The 22,604-nt window shown below is 40.0% G+C and overlaps 1 protein-coding gene across 2 annotated transcripts; it reads right to left on the reverse strand.

The window, feature by feature from the left end:
* Nucleotides 1-7: 7 nt before the first annotated feature.
* tnxba (tenascin XBa) lies at nt 8-7,916 on the reverse strand. 2 transcript variants are annotated; one of them, XM_052066315.1, is made up of 15 exons: nt 7,808-7,916; nt 5,050-6,512; nt 4,841-4,972; nt 2,658-4,739; nt 2,463-2,585; nt 2,236-2,379; nt 2,037-2,156; nt 1,796-1,951; nt 1,585-1,697; nt 1,369-1,501; nt 1,140-1,291; nt 963-1,059; nt 696-857; nt 457-620; nt 8-365 (listed from the first exon to the last, which is right to left on the reverse strand). In XM_052066315.1, the coding sequence occupies exons 2-15, from the start codon at nt 6,413-6,415 to the stop codon at nt 267-269; spliced, it is 5,043 nt and encodes a 1,680-aa protein (XP_051922275.1). In that variant the 5' UTR covers nt 6,416-6,512; nt 7,808-7,916; the 3' UTR covers nt 8-266. The 2 variants fall into 2 exon arrangements, with proteins under 2 accessions (XP_051922275.1, XP_051922273.1); XM_052066313.1 differs by having other exon boundaries at nt 2,658-4,742.
* Nucleotides 7,917-22,604: the final 14,688 nt, after the last annotated feature.

Below are 22,604 nucleotides of genomic sequence, written 5' to 3' on the forward strand. Positions count from 1 at the left end.
ATTAGTAGTCCCTTAACAGGATGTGTTTAATGTAAAACCAGGCCACATCAGACCTACATTTATTTCAACTGAGTGAGACAGTGCATATTTACAGTAGTAGTGAACGCCATCCTGTTGAATTGGATGGGCCGCATAGCAAAATAGAAATCTCAACAGAGATAAGGCTCTGTTGAAGTGGAACACTTAAAAATCAAACAGCTGAATGATGACACACAATAACAATGAGACCCTTTCTTCATATGGAGTTCTTGCGAGCTTGATCATCTTTAGCCATGTGTCGCAGGAGAGAACCTGGACGGTCTGAACTTCATCTCAGTGAAGGGAATGGAGGAGTCTTTACCTTTCCAGTCTATCCACACCACTCCCTGCGTTTGATTAACCACAACATTGATTCTCTTTAGTCAGTCGGTAGAAACATGGATAAGAGAAGCCAAGTAACTCACGATTGTATGGTACCTGATTATTAGTGTTGATGCCATAAAGTCCATTGAGGTTGGTTTTGTAGCAGTTTTTATACCACCAACCGCCCATGTAGGCCCGCGAACAGTGGATGCCCAAAGAGTCAGGGTCCTTATCCCGGGTTGAGAAAGGACGTTCATTGTGGTACTTCATTGAGTCACCTGGCCAAGAATGACAGTGTGTTAATTGCAATGAAGTTCTGCTGATAGCTTGCAAGATTGAACAAAACATGTCACCTGCTGTTCCTGTGTATCCAGACACTGTGAGGGCAAAATGATTCTCCTCAGAATCGATGGAAAAGTTAGCATAGTGAGCATAAGCTGTTTCGTTTCCGGATCGCAGGTCTACCCTCAAGCTCACGGGACCGATGCTGGTGAGGTTGTGCAGAATTGTATTTCCTGTTGGTGGTGGTTGGAAGAAAAACGTGATGTCCACACGAATCATACTATTAAGTGGCATTCGGTTGTTTGTTTAGTGATTATTCAAGCAAACTTTGACTATACCGAGCCAGAAATCTTCACTAAGGTTTCCAAAGCCGTCTCTGTATTCACTCCAGGTCCTGTAGAAATCTGTTTTTCCATTCATTCGTCGTTGGAACACCTAAAAAAAACAAATTGAGGCATCTAGAGGAAAATATTCTGTCATGTCACAAGTTAATTCAATAACTTTATTCATTTCACCGTCCAACCGCCTCCATCAGTCTCCATGTCGCAGTAGACTCTGAAGACCTGGCCCTCCTTTCCCTCGGGGTAGATGTCTACCTCTCCTGACTGAAGAGCTCCATTCAGCAGCTCCTGAGAGCACTCGGTCGGGTAGGGGAAACGCAGCTTACCTATGAAATGGATTTGGAGCGTTAAATAATGAGCGTTAACACTGGAGTGGACGGATGAGTTTGGGTTTGAGGTTTACCTGTGATAAATTCGCTGGTTACAATTGATGTGTGACGTCCATCTCTTTCGCCTTCCACCAGAACGTTGTAGCGTGACATGGGTAACAGTCCTGTCAGTTTATACTCTGTGATGGTGGGCTCTAGGATAAGCTCCTAGCATAAACAGAAATAATTACAGTAATACCCCATGGATTTATTTAATTGTTTGGGAACAATAATCAAGGTCTTGGACTCACCGTTGCCTCTTCTCCTACCACTTGGTAGATCAGTCTGTAGCTGTGATAAACCACCGTGGAACTTCTCCAAACAATCAGAGCAGAGCGAGCACCCACTTCGCTGGCTTTGACCGCTTATGAAAGATACATACATGCCCAAATCGTAAGTTCTGGTGTCTTCAGAACCTGATCAAACATTGATCCAGTCCTTAACTTGCATCTATCTACTGACCGTTGGCAGTGGTGAAAGTTGTTGTAATGGCTGTGCTCTGAAGACTGTCCTTCTGGCTCAGGACTTTGATGGTGTACATCGTCCCTCTCTGAAGGCCTCTCAGCTGGTGCTCCACTGAGTTTCCAGATACCATCACTGTCACAGTCACATTAGGAGCTGAGGAATGGAGAATCAATTAGTTGGTTTTGCAATCACTAAGATCATATCATCAAGACACTAGATTTATGGTTCGATCACTCACTCTTGGATGATTCGTAGCTGATGATGAAGCGGTCTACCTTGCCCAAGCTGGGTGTCCATTGTAGCACTGCTCTGGTATCAGTCACATTGTTGGCTCGTAGGTGGGTTGGTGGGGCAGGCACTGCAGATGAGAAACGGCAAATAATCGCACTGTAGTAAATATGCAGGACTTTCACAATTTGAGAACAGAGTTGTTGTACCTGTGGTGATAATGGACACAAGCGCATCACTGTGGACTCTCCCTTGTGTTGTGGTGACAGTGATAATATAGGATGATCCAGCAGACAACTTGGAAAGAACCACATAAGTCTGTTGGGAGTCCAAGTTCACGGAACGGGTCTCACCTTGAAGGAAAAAGTATAACTAATACAACATTTATGTACAACTAATGATTATGCATTTCAATATTCTGCATTTTTAAACATACCTGTGACAATGTGGGTGTATGTAATTGTGTAGCCTGTGATTGTTGTCTTGGGTTTAGCCCAGGAGACCATGAGTGATGTCTCTGTTATGTTACTGAAAAGCATATCTGTGGCTGGCTCTGGACCTAAAGAAGAAAGACTTGGAGTTTGGACACATTCACTGACTCAAGGAACAATGTAGTGCATTTGGATTCTACCTGTAGTTGCAATAACTCTGTGAATCTTGGATTTTCGGTCCACTGCCGTACCATATATGTGCAGGACATAGCGCGTATTAGTGCGGAGGTTACTGAATTCAACTGATCGCACACTGCCAGGTACCACCAGCATGATCCTCTTGGTTTCTGTTTTACTTTTTGATGCAACAACTTTACTTGAAGAGGAGCTCTCTTTATGTACCTGGACCTGAATTTTGTTCTTTGCTGAATAAACATTGTCTCCCTCAAAAGCCTCCTCTTCAAACTCCTCATACTCTTCCTCATCGCCTTCTGTTTGCGGTTCCCTTCTGATCACTGTGAAGTTTTTGAACATTCCCTGTGGTGCTGACCATGAGAGGATGAAGCTGTGGGAGGAGATGTTTACAACTTTCACAGAACCTAATCCTCCTGTCCTTGTGGCACTTGTCATGGAGCTGCCATGGGTCGTTGTTTGGCTCTGGGAAACTTGAGCATTGTCTGAAGTGGCATTCACTACGTTTTGAATTTTCAGAGTGACACTCCCTTTTCCTGTCTTGCTTGCATCCGTGGTATCCGTGATAGAACTATGTACAGTTGAAGTATCTTTTCCTTTTCCAGTTTTGCCATCACCAGAGTGCACTGTTATGGTACTCTTCCCTTGCCCTGTTTTGCTGGCATCTGTGTTTGTATTGTCAACAGAGTGTGCAGTTGTCGTATGTCTGCTTTGTGCAGTCTTGCTGTTAGCCGAGTGCACAGTGCCACTGCCTTGTCCGATCTTGCCAGCAACAGAGTGCCTCGTCATAGTGTCTCTGTTTTGCCCAGTCTTGCCATCAACAGAATGCTTTGCTACAGTATCTCTTCCATTTTCTGTCTTGCTTGCATCTGTGTTTCTGTCGTCAACATAATGCACAGTTTGTCTGCTTTGTTCAGCCTTACGAACAACATAGTTCACAGTTGTCGTATGTCTGTCATGTTCAATCTTGTCATCAATCGAGTGCAAAGATTTCGTAGGCTTCCATTTCCCATTCTGGCTAGCATCGACATTTCTGTCATCAACCACCTGGACAGTAGCAGTATGTTTGCCTTGTCCAGGCTTTGCACCAACTGAATGCAATTTTTTGGTATCCCTCCCTCTTCCGGTTTTGCTAGCATCTGTACTTCTGCTGTCAGGAGAGTGCATAGTTGTAGTTTGTCTGCCTTGTCCAGTCTTGCCATCAACAGAATGCAAAGTTTTTGCACCTCCCAACTTTCCGGACTTGCCATCCACAGAGTGCACTGTTGCACCATCCCTCCCCTTTGTGCTCTTGCCAGGATCAGATTTTCTGTCATTACCAGAGACCACAGATGTAGATGTATGTCCAGTTTTAGCATCCGTTACGGAATACCTCCCTTGTTTGGTTTTGGTAGGATCAATGTTTATGTCTTCAACAGCAGGCACATTTGTCTGTTTATCAGTGTTTCCATCAACAGAATGTACAGCAGTATCCACTTTTACCTTTTTAATCTGCGTTGATTCTAATGCTTGAGTTGAATTCTTTTCAATGAGTGTGGACTGGTCTTTGGCGTCCTTTCCAGCAAATGTTTTGTTGGTTGCCACAATCCTGGTAAGAACTGTTGAAAATTTTGCTGTTCTATTTAAATTTCTTGCATCACTCTGGTTTATGTTAAACTGAGGTTCATCTTTGAGTTGATGAGATTTTGAATATGATTTAGCCATGGTTCCTTCCTTTACTACTTTAAGAGGAGTTTTTTTAGCCATAGTTTTGCCTTTGCGGGCCTCCTCTTGCTTTCTGCCTTCATGCTTCAACAGAATCTGGCCAACAGTAGGGACAGTGATCTTTGTGGATCCTTTGATGATAATTTTCTTTTCAGAAGCATCCGAGCTGATCTGTGCTTTTGCAAGACCTAATTTAGCAGTAGTGGCGAACTTTGAACTCGTGTCGGTTTCTTTGGCATCAGTGCCTTTCCTCTGGTCCTTCTTCTCCAGTTGCACCTGCGCTGATGTTTTGGTTCTGTCCTCTATGTTTTCCTTAAGAGTGGTTCTTTCTTTATTTTCTTTCTGGGATTCTGTCTCCACTTTTACCTTTATCACTCCTTTGGCTTCTTCTGGCATTACAGAGAAGAGGGATTATTGTTAGAGTTTGAAATTAGGATCATTACAGTTACTCACATTTAGTCATTCAATCCATGAGGGAATCACTTACTTTTACTGCACTCGGCTCCTTGGGCACAGTGACTACAGTCTGGACCCATGAATCCTTCCTGGCAGATGCATTTTCCTTTCTGACATTGTCCATTGTCACTACAATCATTTGGACAGTTTGCAGAACACGGACCTGATTGGGAAAAAATAGTTCTGTTATATTAAAACGCAGAGACCAGCAGCCATATAGGAGGAAACCAATAACCATACATTTGTCCTTTAGTGAGGATATCTCTCTCTCCAGTCTGGCCAAGCGTCCTTTCAGCTCGGCCATCTCGGCCTCACATCCGCCAGTGCAGCCACCGGGCATCAAACTGATCTTATGTGTCATGACCAGCGGAGCACCGGGTTTTAGGCTTACTTCATGCTCTTTGGTGTTGCTTGATTGACAGTCATTAGCAATAACCACCTTGATTGGCTGTGAAGAGGCAATCTTTACTTTAGTGTCGCTGGGAGCCTTGTTTACAGTTCCCTGATCTGCAGAGGTTTGGGCCCTATCTTTGACAACAGCAGAACCTCTCGTTATATTTTGGTTGATGAGCACAGGTTTTTCTTTTAAATTCTTGATATCACCACTAGAGGGAGATTTGGCCACAACTGTAGGATCAGCAGAGGCTGTTGTCTGGGGTTTAACTTTTACTGGGGTGCTGGATGCAGCAGCCTTTGCAGGTGTGGCAGTTTGGACTGTGGAAGTCGGTTTAACTTTGGAGTTCTTCAAATCTTTGACTCCGACAGTGTGATTATCAGATCCCATGGTCTTCGCTTTGACAGCGGCAGGACTGCTGGATGTAGAGGCCTTTGCAGAAATTAAGAGAGGAGTCTGGACTGTGGGGGCAGGACTTTCCTTCGAGTTCTTCACTTCTCCGGTGTAAGGAGATTTCATAACAACAGTCTGATTGACAGAGGCTATTAGCTTGTTTTTGGTGGTTTTTGTGCTACTGGCTGACTTTGTGGATGTTGACTGAGCATTTTGAACTCCCGTGGGGCCTGGCTTGACTTTGGCAATCTTCCCATTGCTGCCCGAAAGAGATTTATCAAAAGCTGTTTGATTGACTGAAAGTTGAAGTTTTTCTTTAGTGGTTTTAGTGTTGTTGACTATTGCTGATTTTATGGCTGCTGACTGATCGTTCAGGGCTCCAGTGGGTCCATGGCTGCCCTTTGTAACCTTCCCTTCACTGGCTCTTGTGGGTTTAGCTAAACCTGTCTGATTAACTGACACTGTAAGCTTATCCTTCTTGGTTACAGTTCCACTAGCTGTGGATGTCTTCAGTGGTGGGGACACAGTGGTGGAGTTCACTGTCGGTTTGAGCTTGCTTCTTGCGGTTGCTGTAAGGTTGAGTACTGAAGGTTTTTGGTTGGGGAGAAGAGTCGGTAAAACTGTCTGGTTGATGTTTAAATTTTGGGTGGGGTGGCCGTTCAGTTTGGCAGGAGTGGTGCTGGTTTTTGGTTTCGGAGCATTGAAAGCAATATTGGTTTTAGTCAAGGCATTTTCTGTGGATCTTCTCTTCTGATTGGTGCTGGTTTGAAGTGAAGCAAATGGAGTGAGAAGGAGGAGAAGTCCAAGTGAAAACAACATTTTGAGGCAGTAACCAGAGATTGACTTGGGAATATCAGTTGAATATTATTTTTAAAATTATGACGTTTTTCTTCCGTTGGGTTGAGACAGCTTTTACCTACAAATGAGAAGAACACGATTAATTGCGTCTTTTTGGTTGATCACCAATTTCAAAAAATCTGAGGTTCTTATGTATTGCTTTTTTCAGTCAGTCAATTTCTGATCTTGATGTCTTTTCATCTTGGAGTCTTGACGACTTGATGATACTTAACTTGATGATAAGTAAGGTTCATGCTCAGTCTTTAAATGGCAGTGTTGAAAGACAATACATTTTCATTTTTTAAAAAAAGTGTGGTCTTTCAAGCTTTTTAAACCCTGTGAAGTTCCGAGAAGGTAAAAGGTTAATTAAGCAGTCATCCACAAACGTAGCCCTCAAAACCCATTCCATCAGTTTTAGCTGATTTTCTGTATCAGTAAATAAACACATAAATTCATGTAAAAATGTAAATCCTAGTTGCTTCCATTTACTCAGAACAGACATACAAACATATAATTTTATTAACATATTGTACTAAAGAAAGCTTATCCTTGATTCACATTTGATCAAAACTGCATTTACTGTGCAATTTCAAAATAAACCTATACGAAATAGGAGCTGACATAATGTGATAGTGTTCCGACCCACACCCATAATAGTCCATTCATCTGCTTGCCCAGTCCATCTTAGATGGTTTTGAACAGGAAGGAAGAAGTCTGATGGTGAACCTTAGTGGAGAACGAACAGTGGGGGACTGTATGGGACTGTGGGACATTGTTTGTCTTTCACTCCACAGAAGCTTACATAAGCCTCAGCAGCCGCGGCCAATAAAACCCACCTAAAGAAATATGTCAAACTGCTGAATGTAATTGATAGAATATCAAGTAAACTGTTCAGCAGGTCAACATATTGCAACACCAGATGACCTACATTTTGTGTTTGGCAATTAAGAGTGTATGTACGTACTTATGTACTGCACTGAAGTGCACCCCTTTAACTTTGAAACAGGGAAGGCTTAAGTTATCACAAGTTAATTTACATTAACTTTTGCAATCAAAGATACATGCACCTTAACCAATTACCGGACACTTGCAGTAAATGAAAGGGCTGCCTTCACAAGACCTGTATGAACATAATATGCAAGCCAAAAATCTTTTTACTGGCAAATATTTGAAACAGCTTTTGCACGGTCATATCACAAAACTGGGTTTGCAGTTGATGTATTTAATTTCAAATGTGACGATTTCATGCAAAATTTAAACAATATACACATCAGTTCTCCGCCAAAATGCATGATATTTTGACAGTTAAAAGAGATCAATACCAATACAATTATTTCCCCACCCCAACTTATCATTGGATGAAGACGCACTTACCTGATTAATGTTTTTTGTATCTTATCTCTGTTTGCCTCCCTCCATTTGAGTGGAAAATGGTCTACAGACTTGAAGGGTGGGAGTTGAGCAAAAGAAAGGTGGCAAGGGATAAAGTTCGCTTCTACTTAAGGGACCCCCACATCTTTTCCGCCCCCCGCCCCAACTCCTCCCTCCAAGCTATCGCACTCGCTCAACCACCTCTGAAAATATTGGAGCTCGACGAAAAAATGGGTACATTTCCATTGACTTCAGGTCTTTTCCCATGGATCTTCTATTGTTGACCACTATCTCAATTAAGAACACTCTGTTTAATGTAGTTCAATACGTTATCATTTATCTTCAATTCATTTTAAAGTTGGTTCATTGTGATTTTTTTTTCCTCCAATATAATGTTACCCAACACTGTATGCATAACAATGTACGGTACAACTCAAGCATGCACAAACAAACATACATCTGCGGACACATCAACAGTGATTGAATGAATGCTCGGTGTTAGAATCATGATTCAGCTGCAATGCATAACATAACACTGCAGGTATTCAGTGGCCACTCTGGGGGCACAGGAACCTCCTGCTATATGAATCGGCCGTCTGTTGGCATTAATGAGAGGTAACTACACCACAGTTATGTAAGAGACCAACTATCCAGCACATCTTAAGGAATGCTCTGTGGACGCTCTGCATCTTGGACCAAAATGGCCACCCACCATCCGTCCTTTTGTAAACCACATGAAGACGAGTTAACTCAAGCTTTGCAAGCAAGTGGGCATGAGTGCTATTTTGCAGAGGTGCAACACTTCCAACCACTGCAGCACGCATGCCTATTAATAAAACAGACACTTTTGATCACAGAGCACATTCAATGAATTGATTGATTGATGATTTTTTTTCCAATCAAAAAAGCGAAATGAAATGTGGATTGTATTCTTAATATGCTACAAAGCATACAATATATCATCCAAAAGCAAAATAAAATGAAAAAAATAGTTTCCCATATTCTTCTAATTGTAAAATAATAATAACAATTAAAGAAATGCACAAAATAAAATGGTGGATGTCAGCATCAAAAGAAAATTTCATGTTTTCTTCACAATCCATACATCATCGGGGTTGAGGCTGAGCTGGGGCCTATCCCAGCTGACTTTAGCAGAAAGGTGGGGTACACCCTGGACTTGTCTCCAGCACGTAGAGACAATCAACCATTTACACTCACATTCACACAAATAGAGCGGGGCTGAGTTTTGAACACCAAACCTCAGAGCTGTGAGGCAAACGTCTTTTACCAGGAGGCAGTCATGCCTCATTTTTTACAATATGACATAATATTCAGTTGAAAGTTTGAAAAAAAAAGAAACAATAATAATATAGACAGCAGGGTGGGTTAATAAGATAATATATCCTTTATTCGTCCCACACTGGGGAAATTTACAATTAATTAATCCGTCCGTCTATCCGAACATCCATCCAGAAACACAATTGTCAGAAATGCCGCATACACAGGGCTGTCTTCATCAGGGTCTCCACCTCATGCTCACATCTTGTTGGTGAAAAGTGCAGCACTCCACTCCCCACACCCCCGCTGCACCCCGTCTCATTGCTGACCCTGCCCTGGCCTTTGGGAAAGGCCCGACCTTAATCAGCGATATTCCACACCTGACAAAATCTAAACAGCTCTGAGAAAACATTTCACATCGGCTTCTGAAGCACATTTGCTATGTCATATGTTGCTCAATGTACAAGTTCATGACTGTTATTGACACTAAAGGTCTTGTGGCAAACCGACCATGAGGCAGAGTATGAGTTTTAAGCCCACACTTTCAACATTTATTGAGAGCGGTAGATGTTTTATGTTATTTAAATATGCTCTTTCCTATGTAAGTCTGAAGTGTCGTAAATACACTCTATTTTGTATGTTATTATTGAGTCTTATACAAACCAATGTACATGAATTCTTACTGGATAAAACCCAGAATTTGGTTTTGGCACTGGAATACAATGTTTAATGGTAGATATTTTGTGGAGGTTTTTCCGATCACATTTCAGTGAAAATCAACGCACCAGCAGGCACATTAAAAAGAAACGAGAAAAAAAATGCTGTACATATGTTTCATTATATATATTTTTGAAATTTGAATTGACAGAACCTCACATTTTGAATTGGCATCATATTGAATGTGCAGTGGAACCTGCTAAATCCAACAAGTCAAAATTAATCCCAAATGTTCTGTATCCCTCTCCAGATCCTCACCAAAAAGTGATGGGTTCCCATGTGTGGTCCAAAGTTCCATGATCCAGCCATTTTCTTTACTGCTTCAGTCAGGTCACTGGTGGACCACCTTTGTTTGTGGGCGAGAGGTGAGGTACGCCTTAGATCGGTTGCCAGTCAATCACAGGGCACATACTGTATAAACAAGTACTCACATTAACATTTACACAAATGGACAACGGTCTTCAATGATGCTGGATTTTGAAAGGAGACCAACGTACACCCCACGGAAGCGTCGTAAGAACGTGTTTTTTTTGTATTTTATTATATTGTTTTTCATTTTTTTGGTCGTACTGTCTTGGCAAAATATCACTAGATTACTTGTTTGTGATTCTGATTCTGGTGTGTGGATGATTGAATTCACGCAAACTGTGAAATTCTAAAAATCTTATATCCTCACCGTTATCCAAATACTGAACAAAGTAAGTTGAGGGCAAATGTTTGTATCTGCCCTACCTATTATAATTGTACTACGTTAATAATGTGATCCAAACTGTACATTTGTCAGCTGATTCAATTTTAAAAGTCAAGTCAAATCTTTTTTGATAGAGATACAGTAATGTGTTCTATGGTCCCAAAAGAAGTCTAACCAAGGGAACCTGTCACATATGTGTGTGTGTATGTGTGTGTTTTCCATGGAAACTGAGTCGAAATGTAAAAGTATCGCTGGGTTAGACTTCTTTTATATATATATATATATATATATATATATGTATATATATATATATATATATATATATATATATATAATATATATTGCGCGTCGTCCCGCACGTACCTACTTCACCGCGCCGCTGCGCGCCGCCACTGCGCGCCGCCACTGCGCCGCTCAGGCAGTGGCTCACTACGATCGCGCGGGCATCTTAGCGAAAAAATGTTGTCTACCCACAAGCATTGCAATAAAATTGTTAGTTATTTAGTAGAGCTAAACATCTCTTTATTTTCGCGATAAGCAATGAAGATGAACAAAAAGTTGAACCAAGCAACAACACTTTTGTGGGCCGAAGGCCCACCTTACCAGCCTTCCGCAGGAACTAGCTGATGAGCCGCCCGGAGGGCGGCGAACCAGCTAGTATATATTCATTCATTCATTCATCTTCCTAACCGCTTGATCCTCACTAGGGTCGCGGGGGGGTGCTGGAGCCTATCCCAGCTGTCTCCGGGCAGTAGGCGGGGGACACCCTGAATCGGTTGCCAGCCAATCACAGGGCACACAGAGACGAACAACCATTCGCACTCACACTCACACCTAGGGACAATTTAGAGTGTTCAATCAGCCTGCCATGCATATTTTTGGAATGTGGGAGGAAACCGGAGCACCCGGAGAAAACCCACGCAGGCCCGGGGAGAACATGCAAACTCCACACAGGGAGGCCGGAGCTGGAATCGAACCCGGTACCTCTGCACTCTGAAGCCGACGTGCTAACCACTGGGCTACCGGGCCGCCCGCTAGTATATATATATATATATATATATATATATATATATATATATGTATATATATATATATATATATGTATATATATGTATATATATATATATATATATATATATATATATATATATATATATATATATATATATATATATATGTATGTATGTATATATATATATATATATATATATATATATATATATATATATGTATATATATATGTATATGTATGTATGTATGTATACAATAGTAAATCAGAATGCCATTTAAACAAGTGGGGACATGTAGTACACGTAGTTGCAATAATAGTTTTGAATTGACATCCGTCGAAACGTCGCAATCTTGACGAAGCTTTAGCCCTTTACTTGCCAAGATGGTAGCCATTGACTCCTTGGGTTTGCAGGTGACTAGTGTTTCAGCCTTGGCTAGTAATTCTGGCATATATCCTCTCCAGATTCAAACGTAATGAAAAGTCTAATGGTCGGAGGCTGGAACAGAGCAGCCATTGATGGCTCCGCATTGAAGTGATGCTCAAGTCCTCCCATGTTGCTTACATTGGACAGGGCCTCTGAGATTAGAATAATACAACACATAAGCCTTTGCTTGTTCCTCACTTCTCCATCGCTCGCTCACTCGCTCGCTTTTTTCTGTCAGTTGTTTTCTCTGGTTAACTTAAACACGCTCAACATTACAACTTTTAAAAGATGGAGACGACATTTTGGACCATACTGGGTTAAAGAAGAAATATTTAACCCTAAATCTGTTACCTGTTCACACCACCGTTGGCAAGTGAGTCCGCTGACATTTGCTGTGAACATTTTGTGCCAACCTGAAAATCACCTCCTCTCCCTGCCCTTCCTCCTCTCCCTCCTCCATCACATCGCAGATGTTAGGAGGCAAGCCGTCTGCAACTTTAAGGATGACTGTGTAGAGCACAGAGACCCCTCTCAGCTTCTTTATGGCAAGGCCAGTGAATGAAGGAGGAAAAAAAATGAAAATAAATATGTTCAGCTGGAAAGCTAAATCAAACTAGCACACCAAACTCAGTCACCCTATTTGGAGGAACATGACGGCATGAATGCATCTGAGATTTGCTACATGACACTGAGCAATAACTTTTACCAAAAGTTTAGTACAAAAAAGATGGGGGGGGGGATTCACCATAAAAAAAGGGAAAAACTGTAATTGATCTATGACTGTTATATTCTCATGTCAACTGCAGACATTCTCCTTCTCCGCATTTGGTAGAGCACCAAAAGTGATGTATGGGAAATGACGTACCAGAACTGATGCACCAGTAATCTTCATCAAAAGATGAACAAATACACTGTATGTCAAAGCTAGTTTACTGTGCCTGTTATCCTGGCCTGCAATAAATTTTAGTCTTAACGTGGGTGTGTGTTACTTCATTTACTCCATAAAAGTTACGTGACATTGAAACCTCCACCTCAATGTAATTCAATGACATGGGGCTCACGATAGAGTTAAAGTGACATATTTGTATCATTTTCAAAGTGATTACTGTATTCAACTTGCCCCCTCCCTGCTACGTTTGGCCAAATGCTCCTGTTTTCAGTAGCCCGGTGCAACCTAGGAATCACTCCAGCTCCATGTACGTCTCCTTACATTGTTTACATTGCAGATGAATAGGGCTTTTACTTACTCCACTTGAAGCGCCTCCTCCTACTTGAGAGTGGAGAGCTACGCATACTCTTCACGTCCCTCATTTCAGCCACAAACTCAGCGAGAAGTGGGATCTCAGCGATGGCCATTGGTATCAGACTCTTGGATACGCAGAGGAAAAACAGTGTTTGCCGCATATTATCTGGGTAACTGGCACAGCACTCAGAAGAAGTTTCTTTCTCGCTTCTATATTTGATCTGGCTTCGGGTATCAAACATTTAACTTTCCCCTCCACGTTGACACAGATAGATAGGTGCTCTCAGGCTTTCATGGGTTCCAGCGGGTAGAAAGTTTCGACAGTCTGCACTGTGATTCAGAAATCAACATGTCTCTGCAAAAAGCCTTGGGCAACCATCAGACTTGTTATTTTCGTGCAACTGTGACTCAGCCTCTTCATTGGGAAACAATCAGAAAACTCAAAGCAAACAACCAAACAGGCGAGTGTGATCTCCCCATCCACATACTCATAGCAAATGAATTTAATGAGTATTTTGTCAACATCGGCAGTAACCTAGCAAAACAAATTCCATATCCAACAAACCTGTTTGAAATAGATAGATACGTAGAAAAAAACTCCTCCACGATGTTCCTTACTGCTGTAAAACAAGAAAAAGTATCAAATATTATAAAAACTTTTAAAAATAAAAAGTCAACTGATTGCTTTAATATTGATATGACAATAATCAAGCAGATTATAGAATATGTAGTGCGACCTTTCACGCACATATGCAACCTGTCATTCAAAGCTGGTATCTTTCCATCAAAAATGAAAATTGCTAAAGTTATTCCAATCTATAAAAGTGGAGAAAGACATCCGTTTACAAATTATAGACCAATATCACTACTACCACAATTTTCAAAAATATTAGAAAAACTATTTTCTCTCAGACTTGATAGCTTTATACAAAAGCATGCGCTGTTAAGTGAGAATCAATATGGCTTCAGGAAAAAACGGACCACCTCAATGGCAGTTATGAGTTTGTGGAAGCAATAGCCACTAATATAGACAACAAAGAATTTACTGTTGGGGTTTTCCTAGATCTAAAAAAAGCTTTTGACACAATAGATCACAGTATATTATTGAAAAAAACTAGAAAGATATGGCATTAGAGGTGTAGCTTATAAATGGATAAAAAGTTATTTAGAAAACAGATATCAGTACGTGCAACTCAACAATAAAAAAACGAATCAACTGAAAATTACTCACGGAGTTCCTCAGGGGTCAGTGCTTGGTCCAAAACTATTCATCTTATATATAAATGATATCTGCAAGGTCTCAAAACTATTTAAATGTGTCCTATTTTCTGATGATACAACTTTCTACTGTTCTGGAATAAATCTGAAACAGCTCCTGACAACCGTAGAAAACGAATTAAACAAATTAAAAAACTGGTTCGACAGACAGGTTCACTTAACCTGAAAAAATCAAAGTTAATTGTTTTTGGCACAAGACCAATCAAACACCAAGCTAAAATTATGGTAAACTCAATTGAAATTGAAATTGAAAGCGTATGAAACCAAGTTTCTCGGATTAGTAGTAGACTCAAAACTATGTTGGAAACCACATATCGATAACGTAAAAAGAAAAATAGCCAAGACCGTAGGGATCCTCTACAAAACCAAGGAAGTGCTAAATAAGAGATATTTGTACACATTATACACTTCATTATTATTACCATATATGACCTACTGTGTGGAAATATGGGGAAATGCCTGCAAAACAAACACACTCCCTATTCTCAAACTACAAAAAAAAGCAATTCGAATTATTAATAGATCAAATTATACGGAACCCACAAATCCACTATTTATTAAATTAAATACGATGAAATTTTAGGACCTGGTTGACTTTAAAATCGCCCAATTAATGTACAAAGCACACAATAACCTGCTCTGCCAAAACATTCAGAAGTTTTTCGAAATTCGAGAAAGCAACTATGAATTAAGCGGTACCAACTTATTCAAAACACTCAAAACAAGAACAAACATCAAGCAAAGAAGTGTATCTAGCAAAGGTGTTAATCTGTGGAATAATCTCCAAACGGTCCTAAAAATGAGTAAATCGCTTGCTGAGTTCAAAAACAAATTCAAAAAAATAGTACAAACAACCTACATCAATCAGAGTTAAAATGATAAATTCTAAACATTAAATATAATGATAAATCAGAACTAAGTTGATAAACAGAGAAAGGTATTGAAATATCCATTATGAATACAAGAGAAAAATGACACAAGAGTGCCAGGGTGAGGATATATATAATCCCGATACAAACCAAAAGTTGTAAAAATATCACGGTTAAGGGTAAAGTATGAGCCTTAATGGAGACTTCTTACTTTTTCTTTTCTGATTGATATAAAAATGATTTAGTAGATATAAACACATAACGGGGTACGACTAGATAAGTTTTTTACTTCATCCTACTCCCTTGAACATAATAACTGTGTTGAATGAAGACTGATTTCTTTCTTTTTACTTTTTTATCTACCTTATTTTCTGTAAAATTATTATTGTATATGTTTTATGTTCAATAAACAAACAAACAAACAAACATGCTACACTTGACTTTTATAGCCATTAGAACCCCTAAGTTTCAACATCATTCTTTCCTTCAGGTAACATAAACTGATCCTGTGTCGAACTCACCATCGCAAAACCTGAATTACAGGTCTGTGCGACGCTGTGCCTTTCAGTTTTAATTAGTAGGAAGAAAGCCTTCAAGAACTACTATTTAAAACAGCGCCACCGAGTGGTGATGGGTTTTATGTACAGGTCAGCTCATTCTTGACAGGTTGAGGTTAGGTTAGGGTATTTTCCCTTTAAAACATTCTGCTTTCAACATTATCTTGACATTTATTTTGAAAGTGTTAAAATCATATTACAGACTCTATTTAGTCTGTAATATTACAAATTACGAATACCGGTAGTTATAGGATGTAGTGATGGTATAGGAACCTGTGATGTGATTAATTGGCGCATGGCGTCTGTAACTTGAAGCTGAGGACTATATTAGATGAAAGATGCAGTGTATATCAACATATATATGTAGATATTTATATATTTACGTACTCTCGGCCTCAAAGCATAATTGCCGCTCATTACCTCGAGGAGTACAGCCACCCTGATAATGAGCCAAACAACTACAAGTAGTTGGTCACTATTTGATTTTTTTTCTTCATGCAGCTTCTCCTCGGGTAACTGTGGACAACAAGCTTACCACCACATCGAATTGGTAACCAGGAGGGAAAAATGACCAAGTCTGAAAAGATCTGCTATAGTTCTATAGTACGCTGCTGTATATCAGTGCAAGGTGACTAAAATGGATACTTCTGTCTGCCTCTTTCACCTTCTGCACACAGAATAAATTGTTGTTGCATCAAATATTCACAAAAGTTGCAGTTTGTCCTGATAATTTGTCTTGAAGTCCATGGTGAAAATATAAGGTCAAAATTGACCTTAATGGATGGTGCTAACATGACCAAATTCAACATTAAACACAAATATGCTTAATATGGCTCTTAAAAAGTGTCCTTCACTTTGTGTTTTGGTGACAAATACATGCAAATGTTTTTTTTCCAATTCCCCTTCCTGTTCACACCTCTTTAAGTTATTATAGAAGCCAATCTTTGCCAAAATGATGCAAATGCAGCATAAAAAAAATAAGGACATTATTGAGCTGGGGGGGAGGGTTCAGCCCAAAGAAGAGATGCAGAAAAAAACTGATCAACCTGTTTGATTATTTTAGATTGCATGTTGAAACTAATGCTTTTCTTTGGATGTAAGGCACTAATACACTCTTAGCCGTTTATCTTTACAAGATTTGTTGTTGTTTAAATGCAGTCATATTCATTCACTCATCCACCTCCATTACCTTAACTGTTACACATCTCTAACCAAAATGACCAGTAAATAGACAGTTTTGTTCTGTTAGGTCCATTTGAGCATAACAACTGTGTCACTACACATGTTTGTCTCCTCAAATAATAAGCCGGAAAAAAAACACTTTTTTTTTTTTAGACCTTTGTTGACAAATGTTACAAGGGTTTCCAAATCCCAAACAGCCATTGCATTTTTTAAGTCGCTCAATTGTAACAAACAAAGAAAACAAAACATAGAAGAATCTAGTTGCAGCTTTTATTAAGTCATGAAAGGAACCTATTACAGTTTAGGGCAGAACCAATTACTTTACTATTAGTCTGTATTACATTCATTCATCTTCCGTACCACTTGATCCTCACTAGGGTCGCGGGGGGTGCTGGAGCCCATCCCAGCCGTCTCCGGGCAGTAGGCGGGGGACACCCTGAATCGGTTGCCAGCCAATCGCAGGGCAGTCTGTATTACAAGTGCTGTATATTGTGTTCTATGTCATGGTTCCCAACCACAGATCCGCGGACCGGTAATGGGCCTCTGCCTGTTCGGGACTGCGGCACACAGTGACAGACCGCGATCTGTGAGCAAATTTACTCCATCAGATGTGATTTGGAAAATATGTGTGACTCTAGCCAATCGGAGTCCTCCTTTTAACCTTGGTTGGAAAGTTGAAATCAACAGTTGGCCAATAAGTGAAAGAAGAATCCTTACAAAGAAAGTAATCGGAACAAATTCACCAAAGGTACAGCTAGCTAAACGCGCAGCTGATGGGCAGCCATGACTTCCGAAGATGAAGCTATTTTGACAAGAGAAGTTCCTCCCCTCGTGGAATCTCCAGAGTGACGTGGAAGAGGAAGTTCTTGTGCAGGTGCTCTCTTGTCAAAAACAGGACGATACAAGACACCTGTTGAATAATTTGAACAAGTAGCACCCAAGTAATCAAGTGGAAAGCATGAAAAAAAAGTTAGCACAGCCTGCCCACATAAACATTAGCAGTTTAGTCGCTAATAACAAGCCTGATGCCACCAGATGAAAGTAGCAATGAGGCTAACCCTGTATGTAGGGTCGTAACTTAAAAAATAATTGTGTTTACATGTTAATGCGTAGTTATTATTATGTTTGGTCCATTTCTTGGTAGTTCACTGTGCGATTTTGTTTTAGTCTACATTCGTTATGCAGTACAATAACACTGTTTGAAATGACTGAATGTTAACCAAATGTTGAATGATTCTATAAACATCCCGATTGTCCGTACCAGTGCTTTAAAACTGGCAATTTACAAGCGTTGAAAAAAATAGAGCATGTATTTGTCTCAACTGGTCCTTGGCACAAAAAAAGTTTGGGGACCACTGTTTTATGCGATTAAAAAAAAAAGGTGCGAAATCCACTCATCTATCGATTTTGAGTTGAATGGACATATACCATAAAGAGCTCTTTCCCAAAACAAGGTAAAGGCCACATTTCGTGTTCAGATGTTTTTTTTCGTTTCGTTTGTTTATTGAACATAAAACATATACAGTAATAATTTGACAGAAAGTAAGGTAAGTAAAATAGTAAAAAGGAAAGAGAAATCAGTCATCATTCAACACAGTTATTATGTTCAAGGGAGTAGGAAGAAGTAAACGTATACTTACCCCGTGTTATGTGTTTATATCTAATACATCATTTTTATATCAATCAGAAAGTAAAGAAAGTAGGAAGAAAGAGGTCTCCATTAAGGCACTTATGGTTTCTATTGGGATCTTATACATACACACCCTGGCACTGTCGTGTCAATTTTCTCTTGTATTCATAATGGATATTTCCATACCTTTCTCTATTTATCAACTTAGTTCTGATTTATCATTATATTTAATTTTCTAACATTTTTAGGTCCAGGTATATATAATTAGTCAAATTTCTCACAATGATCCAAATGAAAAAGTGTTTTATATATACGAATGTGCGGTCATGTGGTCAATTCGGAGTGAGGCTTGTTGGACGTCTCTGGGCATCTAATTCCTTTCTTACAATTTGTAGGACAAACAAAGTCAACTTAATAGGCATCGCCTACTTTGAAATTTGACAAACAATTCAAGACAAAATAGTCAACATAAAATGTGTCAGAAAACACGTCTTTGCGCCAATCTGGACAAAACGTTTGTTAGAAATCATCATCATCGTTATGAAGTTGAGTTCTACCTGGGAAGTCAGTCACTGCGGAAACAAAGTGTATTAGTGAGAGGAAGGGGCCTGATGTCCATCCACAACTCCTGGATGTGCAGCACAAGAATTGCGTTTGGACAATCAGCTCCAGACTCCCGGTCAAAGCAAAACCATCCTTGTGTCCACACAGTGCAGTAGCTTAAAAAAAAAACAACAACAACAATAATAAATATAAGAATAATAATGTGGCAAATAAAACAAAAATGCACAAATTGTGTCTTTAAGGATTTGTTGATGCTCCAACTTAACTTTAAAAAAGGTTACAATCAAAGTTTGTCTGCAACAAGTCTCAACTTATGAAAGTTTGAACTGAAATTCAAAATACAAGACACACCTACAGTCGTGCATTTTCTTGAAAGTCCCAGTTTTGACAAATTTGTCCATCACTACATAAACTCTAAAATGTGCCTTCTAGTGAATCTCGGTTAAGTCCACACTCCTGTGCATCCGAGCTCAAGCGCTGCCTGTTCCGTTTGCCTCCTCTTGTGCCTCTCTCTGCCGCTTCCCATCTTTCCATCTCATTTCATGCAGGACTGGGGTTACCTAAGCGACTGGGCCTCAAAGGAGAAAATCTCCTTTTCTACAATTAGCTGTGAAAGTGACAGAAGGGAAAGAAGGGAGGGGTCCGTGACAATGGGGGGGGGGGGGGGGGGGCTTGAACGCAGAGAAGGAAAGAATGACAGCAGTGCACATGACAGGTACCAAGATGTAAAGTTAAAAAGTACTCATCTGATGTTTTTCCAATTTTTTGCTGTTTTTTGGGTGGGGAATCTGTGGACACCATCAAGATGGTCAAAATCAACCCATCCAACTATCTTTTTTACTTTTCAAAATGATACATTTCAAGATAGAGTTGAACTCAAAAGTAATATTTCATTCATTAGTCCTATTTTTTCCCCCTAAAAACATGAATGAAAATATGCACCGGCTAGCCTCTCCAATCGGCACAATGTATTACGATCGCTGACTTCAAATGATAATGCTCAATTTTGGCATGTGCGACAGAGATACAGTATTCCTTCACCAGTGTGTGTAGCATTAGGGAGAGCTGTTTTGAATATTTTGCGTATCCTGTTTCACTACATGCAAGGCCCAATGTGTAACAACAGCTCAGTTCCAGCAGAACAAGAAACATAAACCTCTCTGACAGTGTCAGTCAAACCTGATGATATTTTTTTAGGTACCGGCAGGTCTTTTCTGTAAAGGATCTCATTTTCGGGTGCACCCAATACTGTGGCCAGTAAGTGGCATGAGGCCAAACTCGGCGGCATTACCCTATTGCGTACTAAAGTGAAAGATACCCATCGTCGTCATCTTAAAAGATGCAGAGGGAGTACCAACTGAGTAACCATGGGGAGCGGAACACAAAAGGGTGTGGCGTGGGAATGTCCCCTAGAGGTCAGGAGTGAGGCTGAAGAGGTCAGAGGTCGGAGACAGCTGGACAGCACACAAGAGGAAAGGAGGGTGAGAAAAGACGGTGAGGGGTTGGGATGGTCCACAAACGGACGAAGTGGACCCAATGGGACATTAACATTGAACTGATGGGAGACTCGACGGCCAGCGCCTATTAACAGAGAAGCAAAGCTGTGACACACTCATGCGTAATGGGCCGTGGTAATCGACAGATGACAAGAAGCTCATTGGGGATGCAAAAAGCAGCCTTCTAAAAGCAGTGTGCGATTACAAGGTTGTTGGGATTATCTGAAATGACGCCTAACTCCCATTTACTATAATTTGGAATAGAGATGTAAAATTCATAAAACGCTCAACTCCAAAGTGAAGGCTGTATTGGAGTTTTTCTCCATTGGTTTGGCTTATTTTTTGAAATCGAAATGACATTCTCAAAATTAATGTGGACAAATGCCCAAACCACCTTGCAATCGTTCACAACAACATGGCATTTCTCATTGATGTCATCATATTGCAAAAGTACATATCACAAGTGTCTCTGTCCATCTTAGCAAATGGTTATGTACAAGTAGCCTACAGTTAGCACAATGAACCCACATTTATCACATTTTCTCAATAAACTTTGTTATGTAGTAGATTCTCCGTCTGATGCTTGTTTTCTCCAAACATGCCAGCATGATCTCATTTTGTAAGTCATCATATGCACAATAGTTTGTTCACTTGTCAAAGTTAATCAAGAAAATAATACTCTCAACACCTTATATGAGTTATTTGTTACATTTGATACATTTATGACAATAATTGACAGTCAGGGGAACATTTCGGCATTTTGACTTGCAGTGCTTACAGAATGCCAATGGCCCGATACATTAATGAGAAATGAGAAAGCAGTTCAGTTTTCACACGTGGGTAAACTGTTTTGGGAGAGATAGGAGTTTTTTTTCCAAGATATGAGTCAAGCCAATGGAGGAGGAAAATAGATACCAATATATATTTTTTTCTATTTGCGGGATGAGCAACTGATTAATTGATTAAGATATTTTCTTTCACAAACCCAAGAAAATCATGAAAAAATGTTTAGAAAAATTCACTCTATTTTCCACAAATAACGGCAGGGGTTGGGGGGGGGGGGTAACCTGGAAACTACCCATATTTTTTTAAAAATAGAAACGCATTGTAAAAATGAAAATGCGTGTGTGCTTAATTGTGAGTATATATATCTACAGATATATTGCACTGATGAAAAATGGTGTCCCCCGCCAACATTTAAATTGTTTCCCATCCCTGTTTTGTGTTATCATAAGTGGTTTTCTGTGCTATTTGTCATTGTTCTGCTGATAAGGAAGCATGTCACGTCCATTTTGAACAAAGCAAGTGAAGTCAGAAAACGATTGCCAGAGGTATCAATTGCCATGATATCTTAGTCCTGTATAGCAATGTGGTATCCCTAAAGAAACAGAAATCACACGGTTACATTACGTAATTCTTTGATAACGTCTCACTAGTGTTCTTTTTCTTACCTGTTGTTAAGGTTGATGTCTCTCTCAGTGCGGAAACAATTGTAGCTAATTCTAGCTAGTTGTTTACAATAATAATGTGCATATAATCATAATGCGATAGATGGTCATCATCATCATCTTAATCCATGAAGAAATTGTGCAGCTGTAGATAAGAAGCTACTGGTCACTGCAGTTAAGTTATATGTTTTGCATTTCTTTTGTTGATCATCTTTTGTTGATCATTTAATTTTTCACAGTTGAATGATCAGTTGCGCGGTGAAGAATATTTGTGAACAATTCCCACGGTTAGAGCCGATCGTCGCAGACCTCAGCACTGTGGACAAGGTCAGCGGGGCCAGCAGGCCGTCTGCATCAGGTCCATGGTGGTCCTAAAAAAGGAGCATCTTGAGCTCAAGCAGTCGGGGTCAA

This window comes from Hippocampus zosterae, chromosome 5, assembly GCF_025434085.1.
Source record: "Hippocampus zosterae strain Florida chromosome 5, ASM2543408v3, whole genome shotgun sequence".
Lineage (NCBI taxonomy): Eukaryota > Metazoa > Chordata > Actinopteri > Syngnathiformes > Syngnathidae > Hippocampus > Hippocampus zosterae.